This window comes from Manis pentadactyla, chromosome 8 (genome assembly GCF_030020395.1).
Source record: "Manis pentadactyla isolate mManPen7 chromosome 8, mManPen7.hap1, whole genome shotgun sequence".
NCBI lineage: Eukaryota > Metazoa > Chordata > Mammalia > Pholidota > Manidae > Manis > Manis pentadactyla.
Window position 1 is genome coordinate 118,579,915 of NC_080026.1, and position 23,033 is coordinate 118,602,947.

Genomic DNA, 23,033 nt, shown 5'->3' on the forward strand with positions numbered 1-23,033 from the left:
TCTTGATATAAATACTCATCATATGGTTGTACATTACACTGTTCACCTATGCTAAAATAGCTTAAAGAGCACACAGAAATAGCAGGTAACTGGCATGCAGAAGCACACAAGCAAAGAATGCATGCCATCATCCTCATCACCCCCAAATGTAAGCAGATGTGTACTCCACATACTCTATCTCTGTCTCCCCCAGTTCATTTGTTACTCATCTCTGCTCCTTATTAATGCATTTATGGATTTTCTTATTTTTCATTTATCTCTAAGCATTCATCAGTTTATTGCAATTCTACTGGGAAATTCATGCTGTATGGCTTTCAGCTTCCTGCTAGCCAGAACAATCAGATTTAAGGAACATTTGCACCAGGTTCCATGTCAGCCAATATTCTTTCTATCTAGGTAATCAGCAGATATGGCATTGCCGTTCTGATCACATCAATTTCAATTCAAGTTGCTGTGAACTGTCAGGCTAATAAAACAAAAACTTTTCTCCCCAGGCCCCAGGATGCAGAACACCTTCACATAATACAGTCACACCACTGCTCAAAGTGATGATAATAAGAGCCAGCAGTTTCCCTACAGATAGCCAACCTCAAGAGAGACACAAAGGGGAAACACAGGATTAACCATAAAATGGTATGCTATGTCCAGAAGTCACCCAGTTTCCTCTCCTCACTCCATACTGGTCAGTGATGTCTGAATTCAGAAAACCACTTGTGGAAACAGCTGCAAATAAAAGGACACTGCAAAATCTTTCCTGTCCCAATCTGTCATTGTTTCCATCATCAAGCAACCAATTAAAATGATCTCTATTTTGGCAGAAAATAATTATCCAGAGAAACTATTCTACATTGACTTGGAAAGAGGGGACAGAATAATCAGGAAGGGAAGAATGCAACCTGAAAATCAGAAAATGTTGCTGAGAGAGCAAGGACAGAGCCAAGGCCAGGGAAGCAAGCTGGGTGATGGATCTGTGACAGCTGCTTTGACTGGGTACCAGTCAGAATCTTGAAGCAAGATATTTCCATTTTAAGTGCTGGATCAGGGGAAGAAAATGCATGGCAGGTCAGTAAAACACACTTTAAGTTTAAATGTTTATAAGACATTTACAAATGAGGAAAGAAACGTGTCAGTTTATACTTGTTTATAAGAGGACTAGCTGGTGTTCAATGTCATATGGCCATGCTAACTGCAGTATGGGAAGAAATAGAGATCCAGATCCACAATAATGGAAATGTGTTGGACATTTAAACAATGTGGGCAGATTGTAAGGCTGAAAGAAAGAACATTGTTTTGGGGCTTAAATTCACTGGAAGACAATATTAATTACGGTACCTATAATTTGTTGAGCATTGCTCTATTTCAGGCACTGTTCACAGTACTCTAACACTAATTTATACAATCCTCCGAGAAATCCTGCCAAGTAGGTACACATTTATCTAATATCTAAACAAGGAAACTGAGGCTCAGAAGTTATTGGATTTGTCTCAAGAATACATATATGTGGTATAGTTAGGATTTAAACCCAGGCAACCTGATTATGAAATTTATACTCTAAACCATACATAAATTAGAAACTAAATCACCAGAATGTGTAAATATTTTCCAGAATACATGCTCAGTTTGGAGCCAAGATATATGATACTATATTTATCTGAAACATGGGCAGGAAAGAAAGTAGAAGAAACATGTGAACGCATAAAAAATTTGTAGTGCATTTTTCTAAATATACACACATGAACTATATCCTATGATAGTTTACTGTAATTTCCATTACAAATACTTGGACTCTGAATTGGGCATACAGTTTGTTGGCATGCCTTTACACACACAGAAAAGCTTAAGAACTGGAGGAAAATCCCCAAGAATTCCTACAGGAGATGGAATATAAGGCAGCATACAAGGAATTACAATGACAGGTCTAAATTTCTTAAGTGAAATCGAGCTCTTTCTTGGATAGACTGGATGTAACTCCCTTGTCTCTCGTTATACAAAAAAACCTCTTGCCACTCTGAACTTATACTCAACCAAAAGAGAGCATCATGGTGGCTGTACATATCTAAATCACTTTTAGAATTTTTTTTCAGATAGGATATAACATACAGGTCCCATATTCTAAATATGTTTTTTAATGGCTCACTTTAATCCATTAAAAATCCTCCATAGTTTAAGATAAGACTGTCAAATGGCTAAAATCCATCCTAAAAAATATTAGCTTTCTACCTACCTGTGTTTTAAATGGCAATTAAAGTGTTGATATTTGTCATGAAAGCTAAGTGATATAATATATATGATTTTATTTTGAATCTTAGTCTTTTCAAGAAACAAAAAGCCATAGATTCCTTAGGGAAGCATGGTAAACTCTGCTTTGTTCCCCCAACCTGATTTAGGGGAGAAAGACCTATTAATCTGATCTTACTCACAGGACCTATGAGAGGATGGTAATCAGCCAGGGAAGGTTATCTAGTCAGAAAAGTCTTCAAGTCTACCCGGAGTGTCTTATAATGCAATGCAAGGACCTCCCCTTCATTCTCTCAAGGGAGCACTGCCCACCACCCTTCTGCTCACACCCTGATACCCTGTAGCCCTGCAAGACTATTTTCAAATTTCACATAAGGATCCCTCTTGTTCAAACCCTGTAACTGTTTGAGTGTTTCCCCACACTCTCCAGTTCCCCTGAGACTACATGGCCTGTGGACTTGGTCAAAAAAGAATCTCTCCCAGAGATGTTCCGTGGATTGGAGCAATACAATGGTCTATAATCCCTCCACCTCCCAAATCATGCGAGGCCACACAAGGCACCAACAGCCAGTGGCCCCTCACCCAGCACGCCAGGCGCTGCAGCGGCTCCAACTGCCCGTGCCCTGTGACATACCTCATAGAGGTCGATCATGACATTGCCCTCAGGGCCTCTGCTGCTCTGCACATTCTCCAAGGCCAAGGTGAAGTAGACACCACGAGTGTCTGAGATATAGAGGTTGTATGTGTCATTTTGGTTCCATTCCTGGACCGCTGCAAATACTTGGTTCTCATCTGTGCTGATGACATGCATGTCCTGAAGATAGACACAGGGAGGTGAGGAAGAAGAAGAGTTTTACAAATTAGCCTGGCATGTGTCCAAAGAGTTTGAACTCTAATGAGGAAAACCAGAATAGGCACTTTGGCACTGTAATGGAAGATAGAGATTTTCTTTTTGCACATTTGTGAAATAATAAATTAGTTAAGTGTTAATCACACATTCCCTTTGTCACTCGTGGAATTAGGCAGTAAGGTCATGAGAAAATTGGACAGAGAGATGCTTGGGAGCTGAGTTATAATTTAATTGCCTCATTAGATAATTTGAAGGATACTTTTTCAAATATGTATGACTTTGGAGAATCAATCATCCTGATGTATTTGCCAAGCACAAATATAGTACATGTTCAGAAGGCCTATGTAGGGCAAATAGGAAGGAAAGCAAGAACACACACATGCCTTGCATCTCTAGTATGGTCCATGGACGAGAGCATGGCATTGTCTGCAGGCTGGCCAGACACACAGAACTTCAGTCTCATCTACTGAATCAAAGTCTGTATGTAGGTAAGATCCTTGGGGGATTAATATGCATGCTAAGTTTGAAAAGTACTGCCCTAAAACTCAGAAACCCCAGCAGCTCCCGAGAAAAACATTCATCTGAGACCTCAAAGCACTAATCTTATGTCAATGAGTGTGCAAGGATCTTGTTCCATATCTAAACCTTTGCTTTCAGAAGTTCAGCAGGAAACCTTAGGTAAAGAGGGAAAAAAGAGTCTGCACAATTGATGATGTTTTCAGACTCCTGTAGTCCTGAAAGACAGACACAAGGCAAAGGTCATGTGGAGGCAGGGAGCAGATGACCTAAGTCCTTTCTTTCCCCCATTCAGAATTCCAGAGAAGGGAATTCTGACCAAAGCCGGCTCTCTCAGACCAAGACTTGCTGTCTCCTGCTCACACACTGTTAGCAGCCTTTCACCTCTCCCCAAGGCAGTACACACTGGTATAACTTTCATAAACCAAAAGTCAAAACAAAACAAAAACAGAATTACACGTAAGCACAAAGGTAGAATGACAATGTGGAAAAATTTGCACCCTTTGTGTAGCTTAGTACTCATATCTTCCCAGGTGGATCATCTATTCCTTGAAATGCTTCAGGACATCTGTTAATCTTCCTTGGCAACAATTCCAGTGCTGGAAAGTTCTACCTAACTTCTAAACTAAATTTCTCATTTTAATATATGCCCAGGTCCACTTGATCAATCCATCAATCAGCAATTCAGCTCTGACTCTGCTTTAGACATGTAGCAATGCTTCTCTCCCTCCTCTCTAGCCTAGCTCCCAGCGATGCTCCCAGCCTGTGCTCCCAGAAGCAAGAAGTCCTTATTCAACGGGTTTCGTATTCCTGAACCCTACTTAGGCTTCATATGCCATACTCTAGAGTCTGGGTAATGTTTTTGCAGAAAGAATATAGAGAGGGAGGCCAAAAATGAATTATTAAATACACGACCCATTAATTAACTGTGGTCAATGAACTCTAAGGTTTGGTTTAGAAGTTGGACATTGCTTGTATTAGCCCAATGTCTACTTACATTTCTTCCGATAATTGTAGCTTGATGTTCTTTGAGAAACACATGCATCCCTCTCAGCCAAATTTCCTCCCTACACTCAATCTCTGTTACTTTCTTTATCCTCAGCAATAGAAGTGAGCTTGTAGCCTAACATTCAGAATATTCAATCTCCCTGATAATTGTGATTGAATTAGTGATGGGTATAAGACCTGAGTAATGTCGACTGACATGATTCTGGAATGATTGTGGAATCATTATTATTTTTATGGTACATACACACACACACACACACACATATACACACATGCACATATATATTTATTAATTGAAGTATCATTGATATACAATCATATACTGGTTTCAAGTATACAACACAATAGTTCAACAGTGACCCATATTATTAAATCCTCACCCCAACTAGTGCAGTTACTGTTAACAGAATTATTGGCTATGTTCCCCATGCTGTATTACCACCCCTGTGACCAATTTATATTATGATTGAGAATTTTTGTGCCTTTTTATCCCCTTTATCACCCTCAACCACCTACCCAACCCCTCCCCCAGGAAAACCACCAGTCACTTCTCAGTGTCTATGAGTCTACTGCTATTTTTTTCATTTTGTTTTTTTTATATTTCACAGAGAAGTGAAATCATATGGTATTTGTCTTTCTCCACCTGGCTTATTTCACTTAGTATAATACCCTCTAGGTCCACCCATCTTGTCATAAATGGTAGGATTTCTTTTTTTAATGGCTTAATAATATTCCATTATGTATATGTACCATACCTTCCTCATCCATTCATCTACTGATGGACACTTTGGTTGCTTCCATATATTAGCTATTGTAAATAATGCAGAATAAACATAGGGGTGCATATATATTTTTGAATCAGGGATTTTATTTTCATTGGGTAAATTTCTAGAAGTGGAATTACTAGGTCACATGGCATTTCTATTTTAGTTTTTTGAGGAACTTCCATACTGCTTTATACTCAGAGATGGACATTTACATTCACAGCAACAGTGTAGGAGGGTTCCCATTTCTCCATATCCTCGCCAATACTTGTTATTTCTTGTAGAATGACCATGGAATTATTAGAGAAAAAATAAAAACTCTTACTATTAGTTTGTAAGCAGTAAGAATTTTAAAAATCTAGTTCTGTTGGAGAAATATCTTGGAGGCAGAGATGAAGTCAATTCTGAAGAAAATAGGCTCAAAAGCTAGAGAAAGGCCAGAGTCTATGACATTCTTTGAGCTTTTGAACAAGGACAGCTAAGAAGCTCACCCACCTGCAAATTTTTCAGTTACAGAGGACAGTACAGCAAAATGGTTACAAGAAGAGACTTTGAAGTAAAACTACTTGAGTTCAAATTCTGGCTTTGTAATTTAGCTGTGTGAGCTAAACTCTGTGCTTCAGAATTTTTACCTGTGAAACAAGTTAATAGGATGCCCTCCATGGAGCTGTGAGGATTAAATCACTTAGTAACTGTTGAGCATTAGTAAGTGTATCTGGCACATGCTCCATACATGCTAGTTATTTTTAGTTAAGCAAGCCCTTAAACCCCCTTTGTTGTTTAAGCAAGGTTGATTTGTTAATTGCATATGTTAGGGTACTAACTAATATATTCAATAAAAAGTGGTTCATCTAAGTGTTTCATTTCTTTCTAATGAAGGGAATTAGATGTGGCAATTAGGCCAAGGGTCATTTAACCATTGATGGCCAAACCTTCTATGATGTCCCACTTCCTAGAGGAGCAGGGCCCAAATCCTTATTCTGGCATTTAGAAATCTCAAACAACTATCTCCAGTTAATGTTTCCTTTCTTGTCAGCAGTATGATGCATCATCCCTGAATTCAAGTTACAGTATTTTAGCACTAGTATGGCCCCCATGTAACTAATTCCCACCTCCGTGTCTTTGGAGTGAAATTTGAATACTGGCAAACCTCTGAGGTCCGGGTCACAACAGAAGTCTTATTAATAAATCCTAGGGACTGGAGTAGATTATCTGTGCTACCTCAACTTGTTCAGATCTTTATTTTTCAGATGCAAAACTGAAAACACAGATTCATCAAGTGTCACTTAGAGAACTAGCTGTGTAACAAAACAGAGTGAAATGTTCATCTCTAGGTAAGGGCCAAGATTAGATCTCCTCTCCATATAATCTAATACACTGAACAGACTTCTTAAAAAATGATGTTTGTCTTAAATATTGTAATTGAAAGGTTTTCCATATTTAAAAGCCATCTTTCTTTTTTTCCTTCTGACATCCTCCTCTATTAGGGAAATACACTCTTTTTCCCTAAGTGGTACTTTATACATTGAATGAATGCTTTTACTGAGACACAGAATTTTTAGACCAAGAAGAAGTGATCTTTGAGATGACCTACTAGAGTGTTTCCCAAAGTCTGTTCCATAGGATACTAACATTGTTGGATTATATATATATATATAATTTATTTATTTATTTAAAGGGTCCTATTGTAAAATTTTTTGATTAATGCTTAACTATACAGCTTTTTTGCTCACCCTAGAAACTTCAACATACTAGCAAGCTACTGTTATTCTCTAGGCCAGGAATGCAGAATGAAGCTTATTTCTCTTTTTCAACTTATTTGATCATAGAAACAAATTTCATGAGGCATTTCTAAAGACATTTTTTTTCTGAGTAACACATTTGGGGAAAATATTGCCATGAATCCAAGATCCTTACTTTAAAAATGCAAAAACAAACAAATAAACAAAAAAAACAGAGAAAGAGAAACTGATAGACCAGTCCAAGGTGTCAGAGAAGGTTAGTGACAGATCAAGGTCTCGAATTTGGGTCTTTGCTGCACATCAGGCAGCCTTCCCACGACCCACCCCACGGTTCACATCGATCTTCTACCACACAGACAACTAGATCCATACTGATAATATTATCTTGCTTTTATGGAGTATCTGTCCTCCAAAATGCTCAAAGCACTTTCATATGTATTGCCTCATTTATCGCACTTGAGTAGCTCAGAATGAGCTCCAAGTAAGTTAAGGGAAGGAACTGTCACTACGTCTCCCAGACCGTCATGCTCTTAATGGCAGCAGCCACATTAAAATCTCCCCATCCCCACTCTGGTCATCTTTACCATTATATTAAATCTTTTTTTTCTTTTTTTTTTGACACAGCTCAAGGTGACCGTGGTCCTTCAAGAGCTGATACAATGGCAGTAGATGATTAAAGAAAATGTGAGCATGAAAGTGCTGATTTATCTCGATTCCTTTGCTAGGCCCGAAGCTTTGTTCCTTTCCAGCCGCAGCAGCCCTGGCTTTGATAGAAGGCCACAAAATACATACACCTTTACCCTAGATCACTCCACCAAGGCTGGGGCTTTGCTTTGAAGGTATAATGGGATTGTAACAGGGCAGCTCATTGCCTTAAATAATAAACACGTGCTTGGACCCAATAATATATTCATTTGCTGTACTAGCTCCTACTTTTCTGGGGACAAGCTAAATTAATCACTGCATTCTATCCTCAGAGATTGGATGAGGCTAAGTAATAGAAAATGCTCATCTGGTAGAGCAGGGGGATGGGAGTGACAGCTGATTCAGGTTTAAAGTAAAACTTTTCCTTCCAGATTGGCTAGATGCCACTGGGAGCAACCATCAAGAGTGATCTGTGTGACAGCTCTGAACAAGCAATGCAAAGTATGTGTCTCCTAATACTCTACAATGGACCCAAAGATGTTTCTTAGATTTTAACCTACCCTTACTGATCTCCTTAGATCAATGGGACTTTTCCTCTTGATGCTCCTAAGTAAATCAAGATTTTGAAAAATATTTGTTATCTTTTAATAATAAGCTGGTAATTTAGTTCAAGGGAAAAACAGTATTAATACAAAAAATTCTGGTTTGGGAGACTTGAGATCTAGCCCCAATTCTGCTGCCAATAGCATTTGGTTTGGCCAGAATTATTCTATTCAAAAAGTATATTCCCAAGAGTGAGAATGAGATGAATGACTCTAATTTGCTCTCTCCTGATCTGGTCTCAATTCCCACATGCCTCTTGAACAAGAGCATCTCATGGCTTTGAGTTTCACTCTTGTTTTTAAAGGTGTAAATCTTCCAGGCCAACTACTTCATTTGTTGATCAATGAAAGAAACAGCAATTTATGTCCTCACTCAAGGGGAAGAAAGCTGCAGCTTCCTTGGACTCACATGACCATCTCCCTCATGGGCCTTCCCGAAAGGTTACTAAGGGTCATTTTAAGAACACTCAGTTTTCCTTTTACATACTGACTTTAACCAGTTTCATCTAAAGCAAAACTCCAAAGTTGTGTTTGTCTTGTTGGAAAACACTTTGAATGCATATAGACACAGACATATAGTTCTGGGCAGTTGCCACTGTCATTAATCTCCTAGCAGCTGAAAATAATAATAACTACTAACATGGACATAGTTCTTTGGAGTTAATAGGGCAATTTAATGTGTGTTATTATCTCTAATGAGCTGAGGTTTCAGCCCACCTTTTAATATGCTATGGTTAGGGACAGAGAGAGGGCTAAGAAGAATTTTGCCTGGAAAAGCCAAAACAATCAGCTGCGATTCGTTCTCCTGGGAGAGGAGGCCTGAAATGCCCTGTTGTTTACCTATTACATGATTTCCTGTGTTAGTCCAAGACAGCACACGACGAAGTCATTGATAAAAATATAAGATAGAGGGTCATGAAAACTCAAAGAAAAAAGTTCTTGATATTCTTTGTTGAGCTCAAAGGTTTCAAAGCTGAGCTATAATTATATTTAAACCTACAGAGTCCCCTTCCTACAGCCACACGCATCTTCCTTGCTCTAAGATCAAGACACAACTACTTCAGGCCACTTAAAATTCATCAAATCACCACGGCAGTAAAGCCACGGCTTTGCGCTCCCAAGTCAGTTTGACCTCCACTAGGTGGCGCTCCATATCAACACAGTTCCTCAGCGTTTAAGGCAAGGTAGCCGGGGGATGTCAGCAGTTGAGGGTCTTTAACTTTCAACTGCCACTATTTTCAAAGTAGCGTGTGTTTGGAGAAGTCGAAGAATTAGCTGTGCCCCAGAACTCTAAAGACAACCAATCTCCTAAGTTCCACTGAGAGAGAAAGCAAAGGTCAGAGGCCACCTAGTTGCATTACCTCTCAATAATTAATACAATAGCATAGAATTGCATCACGCCAGCTACACTGATATCCTGTGTATCTAAAATGTATTTTCTATCCTGCTAGAAAACCGATATATACTGCTTGGGAATCTTTACTACCAAAAAGCAAAAGTGAATCAGTTATCAGTCATCAGATGTTCCTATGGCAAGAGTCCAGAGGGAGAGAACTTGAGAAACAGAGATGGGGTATGAAAAGAAATAAATTGACGATGAGACCCTGGAAGAGTCCTTGGGAAAGAGGGTGAGGTGGGAACATGTGAATCAGAGGAAATCCGGAAACGAAGGAATCCATTCAGTTCATACCTTGGGCAAAGCGTATTTGGGCAGCTTCATTTGGGCAAATGCATTCCTTCGGTAGGACACGTAGTAATGTGGCCGTCCTCCTGACGTCAGCTGGATCAGAAACACAACGGCTGTTAAAGGAGCTGCTATGACAGGTATAGGCCATAGAATTGAAGGCTGTAGTTGCCAACACAGCAGTGTGAATATCTATTGTGGACAAGTGTGAAGCATTGGCGTTCAGTTAAAAAACAACTTATAAAGTGTGTGTGAGTTGGACTGAGGCCCACATTGAACCCACTGGATGAAGGTACAATTCTTCAATTTGCACTGTGGCTTGGAAGCCAGCAGTTTTTGTTTTTTTTTTAAATGATCAAAGTCTCAGGGTATATTATTGGCTCAGTGTCCATCAGCAGCCCAGCTTTCCAGCCTTAAGACCATGTATGGCCAGACAAACAGGTCTCCATGCCATGTCAGAAGGAAATGGTTCAGGTCCACATGGCAGAACTGGAGTCTTACATCTCTGGGCACAATGAATTCCATTTTGAAGCTTTCTCATTGGTGACTGGGAGCATGTCCACACAGAGCAGTGCTGCTGACACATTAGACAGAAAGCCAGGCCAGGACTGTGCTCCAAAATCATCCTAGAGCTCCATCTTCCAGAAGAGAATTGTGAGGACCTACCTCACTTAGGTGTGTCTGGGACATACAGCCCAACGAACCCCACAGGTGTGATGAGGGAGGGGTGAGAGGCGTGGGGTCTCTCCCTCAGCATGAGCCCCATTCAGGGTAGTGGCATGGGCTACACTGCCCTTCTCTCTCCTTCAGAGCCACTCTTTTCTTCTCCCCAGCTTTACTGAGATATTATTGACTTACAACATGTATGTTTAAGGTATATAATGTAATGATTTGATACATGTATATGTTGTGAAATGATTACCCCAATTAGGTTGACACCTCCACCCCTTCATTTAATTGTGATTTTTGTGCATGTGGTGATAACATTTATCTACTCTCCATTAACAACTTTGAAGTATGTAACACAGTATTGGTAACAATAATCACTATGCTGAACATTAGACCCCCAGAACTTACTCATCGTATGTTTGGAAGTTTGTACTCTTTAACCAGCATCTCCCCATTTCCCCCACACCTCAGCTTCTGGAAACCACTACTCTACTCTGGTACTACAGGTTTGTGCAGCCATTCTTAACCCATATAATACCTGGAGTTTGAATGTCAGCAGGAGTTTGAATCCTCAGAACGTGTCAAAGAGTGCTTTGGATATATGCTTGTCAGAGACATAAAAATGTGACTGTAAGTCACTGTATTCACCATTATGTGGCCAGATCACCTTTTAGTCCTAGTGACGGGTTACAGGGTGATGTTCACAGTGGTGAGGGTAGAAAATACATGAAACTGTAAATTCAGTTAATTCGCATTTGTAAGTCATATATGTGCATTATAAATTGTTATTAGGAAACAGCAAAGGTTGTAGAGAAATGCTGATAGAGAAATGAATTATAGATAGAATGAATACATGTAAGCATTTGAATGACACTTAATCATTTGATGCTGAAGTTATCAGAGTTCTCATTACTCATTCCCCTGAAGAAAAAGAAAGTATGTGTGTGTGTGTGTGTGTGTGTGTGTGTAAGTGTAATAATTTATAGAACATTTAAAAAGTACATAGCTGATTTTGGGTATTTTGAATTTGTGCTTCCTCAGTCAATATTTAATATGTGATTAAATATTCCCAATGATGATTTCTTGTCCAAGTAAATACAATAATGTCTAGAATGTGTCTCGTAGTGAAATTATATTTTTATATATGAACTAGTTAGCAATGGTAACTTTGTCACTTTTAACATGGAAAGCAATACCTGAATTTGCAAATACACTGTCCAGACAAGTCTAATACATTCCTTCAAAGCAAAGCATACATGCTCCCTCTCTTCTAGCCACACATGAACTCTCAGCTTCTCAAACTGTTTCCTGCTCTCTTCTGAGGCAGAAAACCTGGCTAACTCCATCCCATCTAAATTCTCCTGATCCGAATCACAGTCACTGCATGATACTAACGGCTGATTACTCGCCACCTGGCCTCTGCCTCCCTCCACCTCCAGCTAAGCCGCAGCTCCCGGTTCCCACCAGTTCTCTATTTTTAAGGTGGGTACTGGGGAGGAGACTGACTGGCTGACTGTTCTGCTAGGAAGAGACTGTCATATCTGCTCGGTCCTGCTGATGACTGATGGGAGCTGGACTGCATAGGAGGGGGATGAATGGAAGTGTGCATCATTCTGGAGGCAACCTCTGTCCTACTAAGCAATGACTCCGTGACTGCACGTTGATAAGGTCCTCTAGATGCTGCCCAAAGGAACTACTTAACATTCCACTAGCACAGAAGTTTCCACACTTGGTAACGTTCCTTTTGTTGAAAAGATAATGTTCTTTTATTTCTCCTCTTAAGGGGCAGTAAGCAGGCAAAAGAGGTTGCATTAGGGAGAGAAGCAGGGAAAAGAAATGCCTTTGAGACAATCAATAGAAGTGGATCTTTCATACCTGAACAAACACATAATCATCTTGGACAATCAAAGAGTCTGGGTCAATGTAGCCTGGGAAAGGCTTGTTTCTATTGGCCTCTGTGCAGTTCTGCATTCGGCAAGTTAGATATTGCGAATCTGGAAAAAAAAAAATGGGGAGGGGTGATATACACACTGAGTGTTAGGGTCAGAGTGGGCATTTTCTATTTCACCTGCTGTCTCCAGGTCTTTAAACAAACCTCTCACTCTTTGTTAACTACATTATTGTTATTATTATTATTGTAAAATTATTTTCATTATTATTTTACTCACTTGCTATCAACACCATCTTCATTATCTCTCAGTGCCTCCATCAACCCTTGCCACTAGAATACTAAATTCTCATTAAATTTTCCCCACCCAAATAAAAATATTTATAAAAACTGGCAATAATACTTGTGATTTCATAGTTATGTTTTCTCCTTTATAGCCTCTACCTCCACACTTTGACCTTTGATTGACAAATAGAGAAACATGCACATACATGCAATCATCACTTATCTCATGCTAGAAGTGATGCCTGTTAAAAACAATAAGACTATTATGTCAAGATAAAGGTTTTTCTTCTACTACTAACTATAACTAAAACAGAACAGAGGGAAGATTCATGAGTCAAAAACTTTGCTTGCATTTTATAGGTGAGTAAATGAAGACCCTGAATCCCACCTATGACTCTATAGCAGATGAAAAACATGTCAATAATAATAACTCATATAAATTTGATATCTATCATGGTAAGTATATTGTTTCGGGGAGGCTGTGCCTGTTTTGCAACTACAACTATTCTGCCCTCTCTATTAATCAGATTATCACTTCCTTACTTAAAGGTCCTTTTGCCTCATTGATTTGAATAAATTCAAACCCTTCACTGCCCACCACTACAACCTCCCTTCATGCTAATCTCTTCTTTCCCTGTGATTCTTCTAATCTGGCCTACTCTGCGTTCAAAAATTTGGCCAAACTTCCTAGCACTTAAGAGACTGTTCATTTGCATTCCTGCTGCCTAAAGTGCTCAATGAATGGGTGAGTTTGATTTTAGAGCATCAGAGATGCATGCAAAAATCCACTCTTATAAATGAAAAACAAAACAAATAAACAAAAAAACCTGAGATGATTATTTACATGAAATGGGGGTGGGAAACAGCACGCTGAGTTGGATGTAAGGATTCACCAATGACTTCTCTTAAGAAAATTGCAGGATCACCTTTATTTATGCAACTGGTAAACCTGTAATCTACAAGGAACACCACTAGGGGGAGGTATGCGTATTTGCCCCATCTGACCAAAGACGTAGTTGCTACTAAGTGGGGCGGGGTGGGAGCTGGCAGATACAGGAGAGTTTTAGTGGCAATCTTCCTTCACCGTGCTGCCATCTGTGGGGATGGGGATAGCTCTCAAGTACTTTAATCCATCCAGTCCCTGTGAAACCACCTCAAACGATAAACTAAACAAGAGCCTTCTACTCATGCTTCCTCTTTTCTCAAACATTCTTATAGTTCCATTTTAGGACGTAACTAAAGATTTTTCTCCTTTAATACAACTTGTGAGACTCATCCCTTCCCAGAAGAGTCCTCCCCATAGCACACAAAGCTTTTACCTCACAATTTCAGACTTAAACAGACCCATTTAAAACTTTTAGTTGACTTCTGTTGTTCAAAAGATAGCTTGGGGTCATAGAAACAATGGAGATCCTCAACTGTGAGACCCGGGCTTGAGTTCTGGGGTGGCCACTGAGTAGAGCAGAGTTCAAAGGAAATTAGTTCTTCTTCCTCAGCTTTGCTACCCTCATCCACTGAGTGGGGATGCCAACGTCAACCACCTTGTGGTTTGGCTCTAAGAATTACCTGAAATGATGCTAAATGTTTGAAACTCAAATGGGTACAAACGTCAGTTGTTTTCAGTAATGGCAATACTCCTGTTTTCTCTTTTGACACCTTTCACAATGACTAGATCAATTTTGGGTACATAGTAGGTCCTTAAAAAGACTGGTTAAACTGAATTCAAGGACTTCAGCTATATTTCTGCAACAGACCCTATTGGTAACCTGTCTAATAGTCATTCTTCCCTGCCTCTTTGCTGGAAAAGCCATTACTGGATCTGTTGGTCATTCTTCATGTGACTCAGAAGTTCCCATACACAATGATTAATCGTCTTGGGTCTGTGCTCATTCAAGGTCTATCTACTCCTCTGGCCACTGGTTGTTTTAGGAAAGGGCATTTAAACCTGGGTCTAGTAAGTGAGATGCAAAAGAGATCTTTCAAGGGGCCGCAGAGAGGTATGAGGAGATACAGAGCAGACCCTCTTCTATCTCAGTACAATACTACTGGTCTCAGTGTAATGCCTTGGACTGCTCTCACCTCCACGTTCCTCAAAGGAGCCAGTTTACATAATGAGTATAAAAAGAGATGGAAAGGACCTGTCCCTGATGACATCATTGAGTTACTGAGCCCAGAGCTACCCCTTTCTCGGTGCTTTTTGTTAAGTGAGACAATGCATAAAAACAATGATTAGCCAAATTGAATCACAGGTTCCTGATTATGTCTGGAAATACAATTAAGAATATAACTTCCAATTAGAATTTCGAGGATTGCCACCTAATGAGGACTTCTTGGTAAATATGTGGTGCTTATTTTATTTGTAACGGGCTATAAGAGTTTCCTTCTCAAGACCTCAACCTCCTCTTCAAAGGTCCTTGAATAAGCCTAAGTTAGAAAATATAAAAATACACTCTTCATATTTATAACATACCTGTACAGAAATTATGAATCTGAGGGATATGGGGAGAAAATAAGTGAGAAACTAACATTTTTTTTGTGTGTGTGTAAGCATCTATGTGCCAGGTATTCTAAAGCATGCTCACATTTATTTAGTACATTTAATCTTCACAATATTATAAAACATACCAATTGATTTTTCAGATAAAGAGAATGAAGCTCAAGGAAAGTGACTTATAGAAATGGCATGGTGGGTGGAGCCAAGATGGCGGCGTGAGTAGAGCAGTGGAAATCTCCTCCCAAAACCACATATATCTATGAAAATATAACAAAGACAACTCTTCCTAGAATAAAGACCAGAGGACACAGGACAACATTCAGACCACATCCACACCTGGGAGAACCCAATGCCTCGCAAAGGGGGTAAGATACAAGCCCCGGCCCAGCGGGACCCGAGCGCCCCTCCCCCCAGCTCCCGGCGGGAGAAGAGTAGGCAGAGCAGGAAGGAGACGGAGCCCAGGACTGCTGAACACCCAGCTCCCGCCATCCAGACCAAAGCGCAGACACAGTGCGTGCGTGGGGCCCTGGATACTAGGGAAACAGAGCAGCAAGAATGGTGAGAGGGTAATGGAGGCCTGGCACAGGACGACATAAGAAAAGCGAGCGGCCATTTCTTTTTCTTTTTTTCTTTAGCTGTTTTGTTTTGGCGAGGGCTTTTTGGAAGTCTTAAAAGGACAGGGAACCCAATACTAAGGAAACAGGGCAGCAAGACCGGCGAGCGGGTATTGGAGGCTGGAGCCGGAGAAAAAAAGAAAAGTGAGCGGCCAATTTTTCTTTTTTTTTTTGCTGTTTGTTTTGGCGAGCGCTTTTTGGAAGTCTTAAAGGGATAGGGACCCCAATACTAGGGAAACAGGGCAGCAAGACCGGTGAGCAGATGCCTGAGGCTGGCACTGGAGAATAAAGAAAAATGAGCGGCCATTTTTTATTTTTATTTTTTTAATTAAAAAAAATTTTTTTTTTCTTGTGGCCGTTGTTTTGTCTTGGCGGGTGCTTTTTGGAAGTCTTAAAGGGCAGGGTGGGACACTTAATCCAGAGGTAGGGAATCCAGGGATCTCTGGGCACCCTAACCCCGGGGCTTCAGGGAGCAGGGAGGCCCCTTACGGAGATAAATAGCCTCCCGGGCGCTCCGCCTCCAACGAGATTCCACCATTTTGGAGCAGCTGCCGGAGCCAGGCCACGCCCACAGCAACAGCGGAGATAAATTCCATAGCAGCCGGGCAGGAAGCAGAAGCCCTGTCTGCGCGCAGCTGCCCAGCACAAGCCACTAGAGGTCGTTGTTCCAACAGGAAAGGAGGGCCACAAACCAACAAGAAGGGAAGTTCTTCCAGCCGTCATTCATCCCAGCTCTGCAAACTATTCCTATCACCATGAAAAGGCAAAACTACAGGCAGACAAAGATCACAGAGACAACACCAGAGAAGGAGACAGACCTAACCAGTCTTCCTGATAAAGAATTCAAAATAAAAATCATAAACATGCTGACAGAGATGCAGAGAAATACGCAAGAGAAATGGGATGAAGTCTGGAGGGAGATCACAGATTCCAGAAAGGAGATTACAGAAATAAAACAAACTCTGGAAGGGATTATGAGCAGAATGGATAGGATGCAAGAGGCCATTGATGGAATTGAAACCAGAGAACAGGAACACATAGAAGCTGACATAGGGAGAGACAAAAGGATCTTCAGGAATGAAACAATATTAAGAGAATGTTGTGACCAATCCAAAAGGAACAATATCCGTATTAAAGGAGTACTAGAAGAAGAAGAGGAAAAGGGATGGAAAGTATCTTGGAAGAAATAATTGCTGAAAACTTCCCCAAACTGGGGGAGGAAATAATCAAACAGAACACGGAAATACACAGAACCCCCAACAGAAAGGATCCAAGGAGGACAACACCAAGACACATAATAATTAAAATGGCAAAGATCAAGGACAAGGAAAGAGTTTTAAAGGCAGCTAGAGAGAAAAAGGTCACCTATAAAGGAAAACCCATCAGGCTAACATCAGACTTCTCAACAGAAGCCCTACAGGCCAGAAGAGAATGGCATGATATATTTAATGCAATGAAACAGAAGGGCCTTGAACCAAGGATACTGTATCCAGCAAGACTATCATTTAAATATGACGGTGGGATTAAACAATTCCCAGACAAACAAAAGCTGAGGAAATTTGCTTCCCACAAACCACCTCTACAGAACATCTTACAGGGACTGCTCTAGATGGGAGCACTCCTAGAATGAGCACAGAACAAAACACCCAACATATGAAGAATGGAGGAGGAGGAATAAGAAGGGAGAGAAGAAAAGAATCTCCAGACAGTGTATATAACAGCTCAATAAGCGAGCTAAGTTAGGCAGTAAGATACTAAAGAGACTAACCTTGAACCTTTGGTAACCACGAATTTAAAGCCTGCAATGGCAATAAGTACATATCTTTCAATAGTCACCCTAAATGTTAATGGGTTGAATGCACCAATCAAAAGACACAGAGTAACAGAATGGATAAAAAAGCAAGACCCATCTATATGCTGCTTACAAGAACCTCACCTCAAACCCAAAGACATGTACAGACTAAAAGTCAAGGGATGGAAAAACATATTTCAAGCAAACAACAGTGAGAAGAAAGCAGGGGTTGCAGTAATAATAGCAGACAAAATAGACTTCAAAACAAAGAAAGTAACAAGGGATAAAGAAGGACACTACATAATGATAAAGGGCACAGTCAAACAAGAGGATAAAACCATTCTAAATATATATGCACCCAACACAGGAGCACCAGCATATGTGAAACAAATACTAACAGAACTAAAGGGGGATATAGACTGCAATGCATTCATTCTAGGAGACTTCAACACACCACTCACCCCAAAGGATAGATCCACCGGGCAGAAAATAAGTAAGGACATGGAAGCACTGAACAACACAGTAGAGTAGATGGAACTAATAGACATCTATAGAACTCTACATCCAAAAGCAACAGGATATACATTCTTCTAAAGTGCACATGGAACATTCTACAGAATACACCACATACTAGGCCACAAAAAGAGCCTCAGAAAATTCCAAAAGATTGAAATCCTACCAACCAACTTTTCAGACCACAAAGGTATAAAACTAGAAATAAATTCTACAAAGAAAACAAAAAGGCTCACAAACACATGGAGGCTTAACAACATGCTCCTAAATAATCAATGGATCAACAAACAAATTAAAATAGAGATCAAATATATGGAAACAAATGACAACAACAACACAAAGGCCCAACTTCTGTGGGATGCAGCAAAAGCAGTCTTAAGAGGAAAGTATATAGCAATCCAGGCACACGTAAAGAAGGAAGAACAATCCCAAATGAATAGTCTAATATCACAATTATTGAAAATGGAAAAAGAAGAACAAATGAGGCTTCAGGTCAGCAGAAGGAGGCACATAATAAAGATCAGAGAAGAAATAAATAAAATTGAGAAGAATAAAACAATAGCAAAAATCAATGAAACCAAGAGCTGGTTCTTCGAGAAAATAAACAAAATAGATGAGCCTCTAGCCAGACTTATTAAGAGGAAAAGAGAGTCAACACAAATCAACAGTATCAGAAATGAGAAAGGAAAAATCACTATGGACCCCACAGAAATACAAAGAATTATTAGAGTATACTATGAAAACCTATATGCTAACAAGTTGGGAAACCTAGGAGAAGTTGACAACTTCCTAGAAAAATACAACCTTCCAAGACTGACCCAGAAAGAAACAGAAAATCTAAACAGACCAATTACCAGCAACAAAATTGAAGCGGTAATCAAAAAACTACCAAAGAACAAAACCCCTGGGCCAGATGGATTTACCTCAGAATTTTGTCAGACACACAGGGAAGATATAATACCCATTCTCCTTAAAGTTTTCCAAAAAATAGAGGAGGAGGGGATACTCCCAAACTCATTCTATGAAGCTAACATCACCCTAATACCAAAACCAGGCAAAGAACCCACCAAAAAAGAAAACTACAGACCCATATCCCTGATGAACGTAGATGCAAAAATACTCAACAAAATATTTTAGCAAACCGAATTCAAAAATACATCAAAAGGATCATACACCATGACCAAGTGGGATTCATCCCAGGGATGCAAGGATGGTACAACATTCGAAAGTCCATCAATATCATCCACCACATCAACAAAAAGAAAGACAAAAACCACATGATCATCTCCATAGATGCTGAAAAAGCATTTGACAAAGTTCAACATCCATTCATGATAAAAACTCTCAGCAAAATGGGAATAGAGGGCAAGTACCTCAACATAATAAAGGCCATCTATGATAAACCCACAGCCAACATTATATTGAACAGCGAGAAGCTGAAAGCATTTCCTCTGAGATCGGGAATAGACAGGGATGCCCACTCTCCCCATTGTTATTTAACATAGTGCTGGAGGTCCTAGCCACGGCAATCAGACAAAACAAAAAAATACAAGGAATCCAGATTGGTAAAGAAGAAGTTAAACTGTCACTATTTTCAGATGACATGAAACTGTACATAAGAAACCCTAAAGACTCCATCCCAAAACTACTAGAACTGATATCGGAATACAGCAAAGTTGCAGGATACAAAATCAACACACAGAAATCTGTGGCTTTCCTATACACTAACAATGAACCAACAGAAAGAGAAATCAGGAAAACAACTCCATTCATAATTGCATCAAAAAAAATAAAATACCTAGGAATAAACCTAACCAAAGAAGTGAAAGACTTATACTCTGAAAACTGCAAGTCACTCTTAAGAGAAATTAAAGGGGACACTAACAGATGGAAACTCATCCCATGCTCGTGGCTAGGAAGAATTAATATCGTCAAAATGGCCATCCTGCCCAAAGCAATATACAGATTTGATGCAATCCCTATGAAACTACCAGCAACATTCTTCAATGAACTGGAACAAATCATTCAAAAATTCATATGGAAACTCCAAAGACCCCGAATACCAAAGTAATCCTGAGAAAGAAAAATAAAGTAGGGGTGATCTCACTCCCCATCTTCAAGCTCTACAAAAGCCATAGTAATCAAGACAATTTGGTACTGTCACAAGAACAGAGCCACAGACCAATGGAACAGACTAGAGAATCCAGACATTAACCCAGACATATATGGTCAATTAATATTTGATAAAGGAGCCATGGACATACAAAGGGGAAATGAATCTCTTCAACAGATGGTGCTGGCAAAACTGGACAGCTACATGTAGGAGAATCAAACTGGACTATTGTCTAACCCCATATACAAAAGTAAACTCAAAATGGATCAAAGACCTGAATGTAAGTTATGAAACCATTAAACTCTTGGAAGAAAACATAGGCAAAAACCTCTTAGACATAAACATGAGTGATCTCTTCTTGAACATATCTCCCCAGGCAAGGAAAACAACAGAAAAAAATGAACAAGTGGGACTATATTAAACTGAAAAGCTTCTGTACAGCAAAAGACACCATCAATAGAACAAAAGGAACCTTACAGTATGGGAGAATATATTTGAAAATGACACATCCGATAAAGGCTTGACATCCAGAATATATAAAGAGCTCACACACCTCAACAAACAAAAAACAAATAACCCAATTAAAAAATGGGCAGAGGAACTGAACAGACAGTTCTCCAAAAAAGAAATACAGATGGCCAACAGACACATGAGAAGATGCTCCACATCGCTAATTATCAGAGAAATGCAAATTAAAACTACAATGAGGTATCACCTCACACCAGTAAGGATGGCTGCCATCCAAAAGACAAACAACAACAAATGTTGGCGAGGCTGTGGAGAAAGGGGAACCCTCCTACACTGCTGGTGGGAATGTAAATTAGTTCAACCATTGTGGAAAGCAGTATGGAGGTACATCAAAATGCTCAAAACAGACTTACCATTTGACCTTACCATTGACTTACCCTAAGAATGCAACAATCAAGTTTGAGAAAGACCAATGCACCCCTATGTTTATCGCAGCACTATTTACAGTAGCCAAAAATTGGAAGCAACCTAAATGTCCATCGAAAGATGAATGGATAAAGAAGATGTGGTACATATACACAATAGAATACTACTCAGCCATAAGAAAAGGGCAAATCCTACTATTTGCCGCAACATGGATGGAGCTGGAGAGTATTATGCTCAGTGAAACAAGCCAAGCGGAGAAAGAGAAATACCAAATGATTTCACTCATCTGTGGAATATAAGAACAAAGGAAAAACTGAAGGAACAAAACAGCAGCAGAATCACAGAACTCAAGAATGGACTAACAGGTACCAAAGGGAAAGGGACTGGGGAGGATGGGTGGGTAGGGAGGAATAAGAGGGGAGAAGAAGAAGGGGGATATTAATATTAGCATGCATGGGGGGTGGGAGAAAGGGGAGGGCTGTACAACACAGAAAAGGCAAGTAGTGATTCTACAACATTTTGCTATGCTGATGGACAGTGACTGTAAAGGGGTTTATAGGGGGGACCTGGTATAGGGGAGAGCCTAGTAAACATAATATTCGTCATGTAAGTGTAGATTAATGATACCAAAAAAAAAAAAAAAGGCAGTTCCTGTGTGGTGACCTCCAATGAGTTCTACACAAGGGTATAAAGGGCATATAAAAGTGGAGGCAAAGGGTCTGTTTGTGTTTATACAGAGGATCAAAGCCTAATTGGGCTACCCCGAAAATGAACTAAGATATGATATGAAAAAGAACTTCCAACATCAGCACTCTCTGGAAGACTCATGCCAGAAGATGATCATCAAAAAACCCCAACAAAGATCCACGCACTGCTACAGGTGTAGATGCACTCATCCCACCGGTTCCTGGACTTGCCATGGGAATGAAGAAGGAGATATCTAAGCTGGCCTGTGCATACAGTAAAACAACAAATTTGACTGGATCTATACTGTTGGAACTCAACCAAGAATTAGGAGAAGTGCAAATTGTAGCGCTCCAAAATCTTACAACTATAGACTATTTACTGTTAAAAAAACATATGGAATGTGAACAGTCCCCAGGAATGGGTTGTTTTAATTTGTCTGATTTCTCTCAGACTGTTCAAGTTCAGTTGGACAATATCCACCATATCATAGATAAGTTTTCACAAATGCCTAAGGTGCCTAACTGGTTTTCTTGGTTTCACTGGAGATGGCTGGTAATTACAGGTATGCTTTGGTTACATAACTATACTCCTATTATGTTAATGTGTATGCGCAATTTAATTAGTAGTTCAAAACCTATACATGCTGAAGTTACCCTACAAGAAGATATGTCAAAGAAATAATCAATCTTCCCATGTTTTCTTCAGCCTGCTACTTCTATAGCTTTTCTTCTTCCTTCCTAATTACAACCCTTAAATAGAATTCGTGCCTCATATCGAATTTACCGAGTATCATAATTCTTCCAAGTGGTAAAGATACCTCAAGACAAATGCTGGGCATAGAAGCCACAGGGCATTTATATGCAAAGAAGTAAAAAGCTAACCTTTTCAAACAATAATGCTTCTCTCTCACTTACCAACTTTACATTTCCCTGTATGGCTCCGGAAGATGACTGGTTAGCCATAGATGGGTAAGATTCCTCAAGGGAGGAACAACCTAAGACAGGCACAGTCACAGGGGGGCCATCAGGTGAGAAA

The 23,033-nt window shown here is 39.8% G+C and overlaps 1 protein-coding gene across 7 annotated transcripts in view; it reads right to left on the reverse strand.

Annotated features, from left to right (window-relative positions):
- The window catches only part of SORCS1 (sortilin related VPS10 domain containing receptor 1), a 553,895-nt gene that overhangs the window by 99,032 nt on the left and 431,830 nt on the right, over positions 1-23,033 (reverse strand). For all 7 annotated transcript variants that reach the window (XM_036906465.2, XM_057506303.1, XM_036906469.2 and 4 more), the window contains exons 7-9: positions 12,594-12,712; positions 10,056-10,145; positions 2,873-3,052 (exon numbers count right to left, since the gene is read on the reverse strand). In XM_036906465.2, coding sequence (XP_036762360.2) covers positions 2,873-3,052; positions 10,056-10,145; positions 12,594-12,712 — 389 coding nt within the window. The remainder of the gene's footprint in view (positions 1-2,872; positions 3,053-10,055; positions 10,146-12,593; positions 12,713-23,033) is intronic.